Here is a 12500-nt window from a genome sequence, read left to right as displayed (position 1 = left end):
AGATGCTCCTTTTTCTAATATAGGTATGAATTTAATGGGCCACCAACGATGAAAATTACCATACATGAGTGGCAATCCTCCTCCAAACAATTTTTCTTGTAAACTTGGGGGGGAAAATCCATTCCAATATATACACATTTCAAACATTTCCATATCTGGTGGATTACATATGAATAGCACAAATGTAATGACAAAAATATGAAAAAGAATACTGAAAATCTGTCTTGCAGTTAAGGATCACTTCTTTTCATGGATAATAAAAAAATGAATTAATTATATCTTTCACGGTAATTACACAATTCAAAGAACCTCTCAATGTAATATCTTTCCACAATATTTCAATTGCCATATTAACTATAAAATCCAGGTCTGGGAATTTCATTGATCTGAACAGATTTTCTTGCAATATAGGATTATATCCCTAAAAATGAGATTGCAGGCTTTAAAATTACTAATTTCTAATATCTACCATCCTCTACCCCCTTAAAAAGATGTATACCAAGGAAACTCTCCCAAATAAACATACTTTAGTTCTTTAGCTTTGGCTATTTGATCTCATTTTACTAAACTACTTACTCCACGTGAAAATAACAAGAGGGAAATGACTCGTTATATCAAACAAAATTAAATAAATCATATAGCTTATGTTTATCAAATTAAAATGCATAATTACCTGAAAATGAGCAAATTTTGAGGAAGAAACATGCTGGCAGTCATTTATTTATTTCAATCAATAATATCAATTAGCAAATAAGAATCACAGGTATCTAAAACTGCCACAAATATTTCATATCTATATCACAGCTTATGTCCTCAAATGTCACTAACATTTTAATTCCGAATCAAATACAGGGTTTAATCCCTAAAAGCCAGAAGGCATTCTCCCTTTAAAACTTTCTCACCTTTTTCTACTTCATTTAGTCTCGGTTGAATTTAACACAATATATTGCTTTAATAGCATAGAGCATATCTATGAGCTTCATATATATTTTTATTAAATATTAAAAGTATCTGTGCTTTTGAGATATGGTTGACAACAAAACTGCATAAAATATTTACATATCAACATTTATTTCAATATACATTCCACAGAATGTAAGCCAAGTAAATGCATCTTTTCCTGCTGCCATAAGTTCTTTTCTTTAAATATCTTTCACGGATAAGGATGAATAACTTAAGCCATAAAGGGACATCAAAATACTTCTAAAAGGTTTCCTTTGTGCTTTTATTGATGTGTGAAAAAGAGAACTTCATAAACTGCAGCACTGACATTTTCCATTTCTTGTTACTATGCTGTTATCTACATTTATTTTCTTCCATATACAGTAAGGCATTTAAAACAAAAATAAGAAAAATAAAAACATTTTCAGTTTAAATTCCTAAAAATTGTATGAAAAATAGTGCTAATAAAATTCAAATTAAAAGATACATATTGAGAAGCAGCAATATTTATCTTCATATTCTCAACACAAACCATTACAGTAATTAGAGTGAGTTAGCTATGAATTACTTTTTAACATATGACATACAATAACCAAGAGCTCAGAGCACAAAACTTGACCTGCCACCACTTCAAAGCACCAACAAGCAGGCATGATTATGTGACAAACAGCAGATGTAAGTCTTTCTTTAACAATGAAAGATATATTGTTTTCTACATCCATGTGCTGATACTACAGCAATAATGTCACAATTTAATCTGAAAAGTAAGGGATTGTGTTGACAATTTTGTTTGAAGAACAGATTACAGATTAAAACAAGTGAGGGGACAGGAGATACAAGTTGCTAAAAACAATAACAAAATAAATAAAAACAAATCTAACAAGATGTTGAGCGTTATGAATTTGCTGAAATGTTTGAAGTTCCCTATACATTTTTTCAGAGGGAGTTGTTATTGGGTGTATTAATCTTTTTACAGCCTACTTATATACAAAACTGTGGACTGGGTACATTCAGCGTTACCATTGTGGATTACTGGGAACATTAGTTCACTTTAGGCAGTTCATTTAACACTGAAATTTGAAACACTGAGTGAAGCTGTTAGTGAACACACAACTCATACATCAGAGAAGCAATTCATGGACATGGCTTGCTGCCTTTCTGCACTGACTATACTGCATCAAAGGAGCTCTGATACAGAGCATTATTTGAAGATTAACAATATGACCAATTGAATCTCCCTACAGAACACCTCTCACTTTACAGTACACTCCTTTTCCCTGTTATGATAAGCATCAGTTATTTCTTCTAGGCATTTCATTGATACTGGATATTTTGCAGTCTCGAGAGAATAGCAGTAATCACAAGAAATATAAATATGTTTACATGGTGAAAAGATCTAACATTTCCAACAGTAACCTCTTACCAATCCACTACATATATTGGCCTTTCAAGAGGATATGGAATGTTGTTTTGGACACTAGCCACAGTTTCTTTTTACTAAAAGTTCTTCCTAAGATTTAAATTCAATAAAACAAAAACAATAAATGTTATGGACAGCAAAGGGGATTTTGATCTGATGCCTTGGATAAAATATCCCTTCAATATATCACCTATGACTGGAGTAGAAAAAAACACAAGGTTTTCAACTTTCCTGTTACCATATACAAGTCTCTCTTGAGTATTTCTAAGTGTAGTCTGCTTTATGAATTGTAAGAAATGGGGATGGGAAATCAAATGAGAATATGACTGATGTACATGTAGTGTTTAGATGAATTTTTCCTTACTTCACTGACTGAAACAAAGGAAAATCATTCACAACTGTCTATACTAATTGGTCTGTTCCTCCCTTGTAAAATCATAAAAAAAAAAAAAAAAAAAAAAAAAAAAAAAAAATCGAACTTCAAAGTTCTATTCATGAACTTGTTTTAGCATAACTGGTTTTGTTGATAAATAAGTAGAGAATAACAAGAGCACAATTCAGCATGACATCCTAGCATTACATATCTTCAGCATATTCTTACCATATAATAAATATCACAATATAATTCTACTTAACCTTAAGGTGAATTGGGCTAGTACCACATTGTATGCCTAGTTATGAACAAGCATCAAGTTATTATAACAAACGCTGTAAACCATAAACACTTGCACAGTATATTGAAGCTTATTTTACAGTCAATTAGCCACACTAAGCCTTACAGTTCACTTAACTGTGGATAATTTATCTGTCTGTGAGCTAAACAAATATTCATAGAAGAGATATTAGCGCACAGTACCAATGGTCACTAAAGATTTTCCAAACTATTGAATTAAGTCTTTGGTTTCTTTTTTACAATTAACTCAATAAACAAAAATAGGTTATCCCTTGGTTTAGAAATCTTGTGTAAATAATACCAAAATTTCTTTTCAGTATAATCATGGTAGTTATGACTAGTGTGTTAATCTGTCAAAAGAATTTTATGCAACATATGACTAACAACAGTTGACCCATGGGAAAAACATGGTATATGCCTAAGTTTGATCTAGTCAACAATCAGAAAACATTAATGCATTTCAAACACATCAACCTGTTTCTTTATGAATAAGAACTCACAGTCCTTGCGGGTCACACTGCAACCATTCCAAATTCATTGGCTTTTGGCATTTGATAATACCCTTACAAAATTATCAGCTGTTCCTGGATATGTAATTCTCAAAAGAAAATGCTAAACTAAATAATATAATATCAAAGGGGTGCCTAATTTTGATTGTCTAACATTTACTAGTGACACTTAAAATGTCACAAAAAAGGAAAAAAACAGCAGCAAACATAAAATAAGAAATCACTTCAATCCTAAAAATATAAAACTAATCCTCACTTGGACTGTAACTTTTTTTTCTTTTTAGTGACAAGTGACTAACAATTAGTACAAGGTAAAGAAGATACAAAGGGTAGACCTTGATGTTGCAAAATTGACCTTGAAGCTTGAGCAAGTGTGAGGGATGGCTCTTGAAATATACCTAAATGAACAAGTAATGTCTTTTACCATTACTTATGCATCCAATGCATTCATCTGAGTAACAAGCACAACCATGTTCCAAATATTATTCACTCATTCCTTTTAAAAATTGCCTTAGTTTTCCACAATAAAACTTAAAATATTTTAAAAACAATAATCAACACAAGTTATAGATAGATATTTGATGGCATTACAGTTCAATTTAAGGCTACAAAGGAGCATTGATAAAAGTAATGTTACAAATACAGCTTCTGTGCACATGATCAATAGTGAGGCATTGAGTACAGGCCCTAATGTTCAAAGTCTAAAAGGGGTGATGGGGTCCTTTAAGATTTTGGTTCACTTACAGTACATGTTTTGGCTTAGGGTGGAGGACAACAGCTTCATGTACAACTTTTAACCCTTATTTATTATGATGAGTGTTTAGTACCCTTGTGACTAACATGTAATGCTATAGAGGAAACAATACTTCAGTCCATATGCCATGCATTTTTACTGTGCAAAGTCACTGGTGAAGATTCATTGCCACTGGACTGCATAACATATATCAAACAGTCCCCACAAGGGAGTGGATGGATTTAAAAGCAGATACAGTTTACACATGCTGCCGGCGTGATAACTTCTCCTCTTCCTCCAGCTGATGCCTAAGTTTTATCACACGATCTCTTAATTGTGTCCACCACTCCATATTCTCCAATACAACATCTTCTAACTGCTGTGCATAAGCTGCAACGAGAAGTGGGTAGTGTTACACTATATCACTGTTCTTACTGTGTAAATGATCTTCTAAGATCTAACAGGGAAAAAAACACAAACAAATAATCTTACTTACCATCTACATCATAATCAACCTCATTGGTCATCTGGTAAAGAGGAATGAGCATCTTGTCCATCTTGTCTCTGTGAGCAAAGTACTGGCCATGAAGGTCCACCACCTCTTCTTCTGCTTCTTGCAGGGCACTCATGGCTACTTGGAATGCCTGTTGATCTGCACTCATCTCATTCTCCTGGTTGGTCAAATATCAATTTCAGAAATTAGAGAATACAAACACTTTAAACATGTTCCTCGTAGGGTTCCTATATACACATCATTCTTTTGTTCACATGAAAATTCATTTATTAGAAATGGATAAACTTCAAACCCCCAATCAAACTTACATTGTATGAAGTGAGACGTGAATAATCCTCATCATTTGTGCCATTTTCATCTGGTTCCTTTTCTGTTGGGGAACTTTTCTCCTCTGATACATCAGATACACCCAACTCCTTAACCCGATCAGCATATCTGGAAAGACAGATCTTATTAATGATTGGACTTAACTATTGCTTGCTTAAACATATCTAATTCTATATACTTACATAATTTTTTATACATTCTTAAAGAAATACTAAACCCATGAAAATGCATTTCTTACATTAATTTTCTCATTTTCATGAGAAGAAAGGATCTTCCATTAAGAAAATAGCACTTTGCAACTATCTTTCAAACTAACCTGAGAGTATTCAGTGTATGTTCACAGCAGTTCATCCCTGGAGAGATCATAGCAATCATGCATGTCTTACTTTTGTCACCAATAAAAGAATCACGTAAAACTTGTGTAAGCTTTGAAGCACGGAAGGGCAAATGAGCTCCCTTACGACCAAGTGCTCGAATACATTCTTTCAAAGCCAAAAGAGATTTGTTGATTTCAGCACCCTCCATTCCTGTAATAGATTATACATTCATAAATATATAAATAATGATGAAAGGCAAACATGGTAAACAATATAACTGTTAGTAGTACCTATAAATAATAATATAAAAGAATGCAATATAACTATCTTTATATTTCATAATATATGACTAATACATTGCATGATTAAAACCTTGAAACCTCCATTAAAGATGCAAACCAAACCCAAATTTGTGATATCAACTTCTAATATATTCACTCACTTGTTTGTCTATTGGCACTGGATGTGTCAGCTCCCCTCTCATTACCAGCCAGATCAATAAGAGAAAACTTCCCATGTAATTTATATGCTTTGTCACCCTGCTTTTCAATCTTATCCAAATTTCTCAAGATAATCTGGGGTAAGGACAAAAAAGATTCATTAGCTTTAGTACATCAAAATTTATTTGTTGATAAGCCATGTTATGAATTTCTTTACCTTCAAACCACTTCTCAAATCACATTTAAGAAACGTACCTGGAAGACAGCATGAGACCGAGAGGACTGGTTGTTGGCAGCAGTCTGACCAGATGTCCGGACATTGGAACCTAAAGTGATGAGCTTCAAGACATCATCAACACTTTCACATACTCTTTCTTGTAGGCCTACAACTTGCACAACGTTCTTTCCATCTTCCAGTACACGTAGTTTTGCTTTGCCATTTAGCAAATCAAAAACCTGTCAAAGAGTCTCAATGTAAGTGAAATATTTCATAAATGAAATTATACAATATTTTTTTGGAATTGTATATACAGACTTGAGACCAAGCATTTCTAACACTAACACTAGAGACGATATTGTATTTACCTTGCCTCCATAGATCTCAAAGAAGCTGGCTGAGATCTGTAAGTTAAGGTTTCTAAATTTTGGACTTTTAACATACGTAAAGACATCCTTTGCCACCATAGCATACACTCCCTTAGCAGTATCTTGATTTTTGCCTTGGAAGTCTCCACCCATAGTATGAGTTTTGCCAGAGCCAGTCTGTCCATAGGCAAAGCATGTTGCCATACCTCCTTCAAATATTGTCTGAACTAGGGGTCTTGCTGTATATCTGCAAGTATAATAATTATTGAAGTTTCTTAAAAATATATAACAATTAAAAAATAAAGGAAATCTGACAAAATCAAATTTCGCTACAGATAAATTGATGCACACTAACTCAATGTCATAAGTGCCTGTGTGCTGATCAGGTGTTCAGGAGTTTGAGCCTCCTTGGTACCAAAAGTGGTTTAACCCTGAATATTCCTAGCACACAGGGAGAGGTTACAAATTTATTTGGGGTGGGCCCATCTTACTGTATTATTGTAAGAAGTTGAACTTCTAAAGAGACAATCAAGTCAAGATAAAAAATATCAAACTATATCAAAGACAATAAAAAGCCCGACACTTACTTGTAAACCAATTCATTGTTACAGCTTTCATCAAAGGCATAATCAAATCTAAAATTCTGATTCTCCAGGAACTTTGTGAGGTCCACTTTAGTACGTGGTTCATGAACATATAAAGTGTTTCTCTTTGGAATGGTAATTACATCAATCTCTCTTCTGCCCATCTCTGAAAGCATATACAAGATATGTAAATGAAGGACAACCCTAAGTGAGCAAATAGGTTTGTATTCATCATATGGTATAATTATTGAGCTTCAACTAAAAATAAAAGGGAAGTTTTAAGAATGGATTTATAATCTCTTACAAGGCATGAATTTAAAAATCTGTCCAAAAATGCATACTGTAAATAACAAATGAAACAAATTTACAAGTCTGTCATGAATCAAAAAGCCTACTTAATAAAAGAACATACTAGATGAATAAGACTACCTAACTTTGATGGAACACTGCAGCTCACTATAACTCATAGCAATGTAAACCAACATATAGATATACTAGAAAATTAATACAAATATCCTACCTTTCTTATTCAATGGTCTTTTCCTTACAGCAACTGTGATTTGATGTTCTTCGAGTGGATCTCCATCTTTCAAGGTTCGGAATTCCAACTGAGATCTGATAAAACAGAAAATATATCAAGTGTTAACCAAGTGATATAACACTAGGTAGACTTACAGTTGGAAAAATAAATAAATACTAGGTTATCCTTGAAAATTAAGAAAAAAATATATCAATAAATATATAAATTAAAAAATAAAAATAAGTATAAACATATATAAATGAATTTATATAAATATATAAATAAATAAATAAACAAATACAAAGTTGAAAAAAAAAAAAAAAAAAAAATTATATATATATATATATATATATATATATATATATATATATATATATATATATATATATATATATATATATATATATATAGTTTACCAATTGCTCACTTGATAAAATTGTACCACAGTTGCTTAACTTTCATTTAGTTAATACAATTCAAAAAGCACTTTTAATGAACATCAAAAACAATGAAATATCAATCATCAACACAAAAAAGATAAGAGAGAATATGCTGAGAATGTCACCATACAATAGGCTATCAGATACACACCTAAACTCCCGAATCATGTTCAAAAACTCCCACTGAGGATTTCCTGGGTCTAGGTTCATCAGAGCTTCCTTCTCCTCTTTCTTTTCTGCTTGTTGCTTTCTCCGCTCCTCTCGTTTCTTCTGTATACGGTCAACCTCTTTCACCACATTGCTACGCCTTCGTGCTGTGATGCAGATTTTAACAGAAAAAAATATATAAATATTAAGAGAAATAGCAATCAATATACTTCACAACACAGATATTATCATTAATGTGTGTGTGTGTGTGTGTGTGTGTGTGTGTGTGTGTGTGTGTGTGTGTGTGTGTGTGTGTGTGTGTGTGTACGTGCGTGTGTGTGTGTGTGAGAATTTATGTATATGTATGTGTATTCATGTGTGTATGTGTATGTATGTGTATATGTATGTGTATATGTATGTATATATATATATGTGTGTATGTATATGTATATGTGTATGTATATGTATATGTATGTGTGTATGTGTGTATGTATATGCATGTGTATGTGTGTATGTATATGCATGTGTATGTGTATGTGTATGTATATGCATGTGTATGTGTGTATGTATATGTGTATCTGTGTATGTATATGTGTATCTGTGTATGTATATGTGTATCTGTGTATGTATATGTGTATCTGTGTATGTATATGTGTATCTGTGTATGTATATGTGTATCTGTGTATGTATATGTGTATGTATATGTGTATGTATGTATGTGTATGTGTGTGTGTGTGTGTGTGTGTGTGTGTGTATATGTGTATGTGTGTATGTATATGTGTATGTGTGTATGTATATGTGTATGTGTGTATGTATATGTGTATGTGTGTATGTATATGTGTATGTGTGTATGTATATGTGTATGTGTGTATGTATATGTGTATGTGTGTATGTATATGTGTATGTGTATGTATATGTGTATGTGTATGTATATGTGTATGTATATGTGTATGTGTGCATGTATATGTGTATGTGTGTATGTATATGTGTGTATATATATGTGTATGTGTGTATGTATATGTGTATGTATATGTGTATGTATATGTGTATGTGTATGTATATGTTTATGTGTGTACATGTATGTATATGCACATATATGTATATGTAGGTGTATCTATATGTAGCTATACTCACATATGTATATGCATATGAATGTATGTAAATATTTAAGTATGTGAGTGTGTGAGTACATATACATACTGTATTTATACACACTGAGGATCACTACTATGATAAACGCAAATAATGTTTGAACAGTTCAACTCTCCTACTTTTGACCAAATAAGCTGCGTCCCAAGAAGCTTTCCATCTGCATTTTACTAAGATATTATTTCTTATTTGAGATTGTTGTCCTGACCTTCCAATTGTTTTCAGTCTACCACCATAATAAACAAAAAGTAATTCGCAACAGTTTCAACAGAAAACACAACAAATTATTATATACAGTAGTAAAAATGAAAAGAGTTCTCAGTGTGTATATTAAGTTCATTTTTGTAAAGAGCTTTAAGGCATTTCTTGAAATCATCTACTCTATTGGTTTTCTTGATCATTATAAACATTCAAAAGTGTAGAATAATTATGATAGAAAAAATTACTTATAAAGAGTATTCATACCTGAAGAAAGAGTACAATAGTACAATACAAAATGAAGAAAAATATGTATAGTAGTAAGTTAAGAACAAAACATTTCTGCACAGCTAATAAAATACACCATAAAAGATGGATTCTAGGACAGAAAAAGGAAACAACTATGTAAGAATACTTCATTAGATTCATCACAAGACATTTGCTGGAGGAAACTTCCATCGTGAAAAATACAGGCCAGTTTACAGCACTATAACCAGGTCAGTAAGCTCAAACTTTGGTCAAACCTTCTGTAACCAGTGGCTATGGCATTTCCATATTTTGTAATGCTGCATCAACTAAGTATAAAATCAAAAAACACTGGTAGTATACATATATACATCACACCATCACGTAACTCACCAATAGTACCCACAGCAACAGCTATGCCTCGCCCTATCATTGGGAATGGCCCACCAAGGAGAAAAGGATATTTGCATTATGGTTCCTATTAAAGCTAATCATTTTTCTCATCTAGTGAGAGTTGGGAATGAATCACGGTTTTCCCAACAACAGGCCATTCAGGTTAAGGTAAAGGCTTTCCAAAGTCTCCTGGTTTATCAACAATGTTACATATATCATTTATTATCCTTTATTACTCCCTTTAGCAGGATCATACACTTATCAGCGCTTGCCAGTTCCATTATCTAGATTGGAATACTACAATTGTGAAAGCTTTAATATTCCTGAAGAGTGGACATGATCTATAGTGTTTGTAAAACTGTGCATCAACTGTCTAGAAACAATACTCACATGCAGGCAACACAGAGGCTGCTTTGCTCACGGTGGAGGTTGAAATATTTTCCGTGGATCGGGCTGGGGCTTGCCCGATCTTGTTTTGCACTGCATTTGATCGCAATTCTCCATTTTGAGGTGGTTTCACTAGATAGCTTGGTCGAGGTCTGTTGGAATCTATAAAGAAACACAAATACTTATCATTTTATCATAGGCAGTAATATAAACATGTACTATACATTAACATTTCTTGTTATCTTACCAAAAATCATTCATTCTTACATGATTTCCTTTTCTATTCCATAGCCTTTATACTTGGAAATTAAACCCCCAATATATTCCATGTATATATTTTTCAATAACTTCAAAAACCTTCGTTACATCATAACTTTTCACTATGAAAAGTAACGTCTACAATAGCATGTTCTTTAACTACCATACTGCTATATCACTTCTGAATCCTAATACTACACTGCTGTTTCATTATAAAAATTGGATGTAAAATCATCCAAATATTACAACCATATGCTGCTAGCTTAACAGGCACTAAATAAAGATTTTCTTACTAATCAATCATTACACAACAGTATTTAGTGAGCCTTATTACCTTTTCCTGTTGTTGTAAAGTAAAAAGGATTTATGTCAGATAATGAGAGGCTCTATTACCATCTAAGGTATACTTCTTAAAAGTTAAATGACCGCACAGAAGGGCCAAATTTTAAACATGAAAATTTCTACTTCTGACTAGATCAGTTTACATATTGGTATTTATTTTCATATTCACATGTCAACCATTTTATTTCTAAACAAGTTTTCAAAAAATGTCGTTACACAGAGGAAAAAATAAATTCTAGTAATAACTATACCTTAAAGCTAATCTTTTGTCACAAATATGGAATGAAATGAAAGAAAGATTTTAGTGATTCACACAAATGCAATTATGACCACACACCTTTACTCCTTGTGACTGGTGCTGCTGTAGGTTGTGTGATCTGTGACTGCCGTGAGTACTGTGGAGCAATCAGAATTGTCAGTGGCTTGAATCATGACTTACAGTATATATTCTCCATGCAGCTGAGGTAATAAAAAAATAAATAAATAAATAAAATAAATAAAAAGAAAGCTTGGTGTCTCTTATAAATCACCATCTTTTCTTTACAACACTAGAATTTCTGAGAATTTTACAGTTGTACCTGCCTTCAAATCTTAATGGGAATATTGAAGAAAATACTATATCATGAACACATTAATAATAATAACAAAAAATAAATAAACAATAACATCCCTTTCCCTGAAGAAATTAAACATGCAAATACCACAGACCTAAAGTTAGTGTTACTGCAGTTAAAAAACAAATACAATACCTTAATCCATAAATATAAGGGTTTACATTATGCAGAAAAAATAAATAAATAAACAAAACAAATATATAAATATATCTCTCATCATATATAAAAAAATAAAAAATAAAAATAAATAAATAAATACATAAATAAACACATACACACAAATATGTACAAAAATATTACGTACATACATGTATATATGTTTTATATGAAGAAGTAAATAAAGCTAGAACTGTGTATAAACACATTAACAACTTCATTAAAATGCCTATAAATTACTCAAGTAAAACTTTTACCTTCACATTTTTTTTTTTTTTTTTTTTCCATATATACTTTATATATAATCTCTCAACTCATTCCCATTGAATTTTGCAATTTTGCCCAGCAACTGACGAAAAAAGTTCTTTTTCCATCAATATCATGTAAAAAAAATATATATATAAATATATTGTGTGGGGTGTGGGGTATGTGGTATGAGCGTGAGTGTGTGTGTGTGTGTGTGTGTGTGTGTGTGTGTGTGTGTGTGTGTGTGTGTGTGTGTGTGTGTGTGTGTGTGTGTGTGTGTGTGTGTGTGTGTGAGTGCATGTGTGTGTGTGTATATATATAAACATACACACACACACACACACACATTATATATATATT

The 12500-nt window shown here is 32.1% G+C and overlaps 1 protein-coding gene across 11 annotated transcripts in view; it reads right to left on the bottom strand.

Annotated features, from left to right (window-relative positions):
- Klp10A (kinesin-like protein 10A) overlaps positions 1-12500 on the bottom strand; it is a 100925-nt gene that overhangs the window by 220 nt on the left and 88205 nt on the right. For 7 of the 11 annotated variants that reach the window (XM_070140792.1, XM_070140799.1, XM_070140740.1 and 4 more), the window contains 13 exons: positions 11462-11519; positions 10528-10686; positions 10138-10170; positions 8156-8318; positions 7565-7659; positions 7048-7210; positions 6461-6707; positions 6131-6331; positions 5878-6010; positions 5435-5645; positions 5100-5226; positions 4774-4948; positions 1-4667 (listed from right to left, as the gene is read on the bottom strand). The exon at positions 1-4667 is cut by the window's left edge and continues 220 nt beyond it. In XM_070140792.1, the coding sequence (XP_069996893.1) occupies positions 4537-4667; positions 4774-4948; positions 5100-5226; positions 5435-5645; positions 5878-6010; positions 6131-6331; positions 6461-6707; positions 7048-7210; positions 7565-7659; positions 8156-8318; positions 10138-10170; positions 10528-10686; positions 11462-11519 (1896 nt within the window). In that variant the 3' untranslated portion in view covers positions 1-4536. The remainder of the gene's footprint in view (positions 4668-4773; positions 4949-5099; positions 5227-5434; positions 5646-5877; positions 6011-6130; positions 6332-6460; positions 6708-7047; positions 7211-7564; positions 7660-8155; positions 8319-10137; positions 10171-10527; positions 10687-11461; positions 11520-12500) is intronic. The other 4 variants (XM_027361826.2, XM_070140746.1, XM_070140761.1 and 1 more) reach the window with 1 other exon arrangement.

This window comes from Penaeus vannamei, chromosome 3 (genome assembly GCF_042767895.1).
Source record: "Penaeus vannamei isolate JL-2024 chromosome 3, ASM4276789v1, whole genome shotgun sequence".
Classification (NCBI taxonomy): domain Eukaryota; kingdom Metazoa; phylum Arthropoda; class Malacostraca; order Decapoda; family Penaeidae; genus Penaeus; species Penaeus vannamei.
The sequence above is the reverse complement of the archived record's forward strand: the minus strand, read 5'-3'. Positions and strand labels throughout refer to the sequence as shown.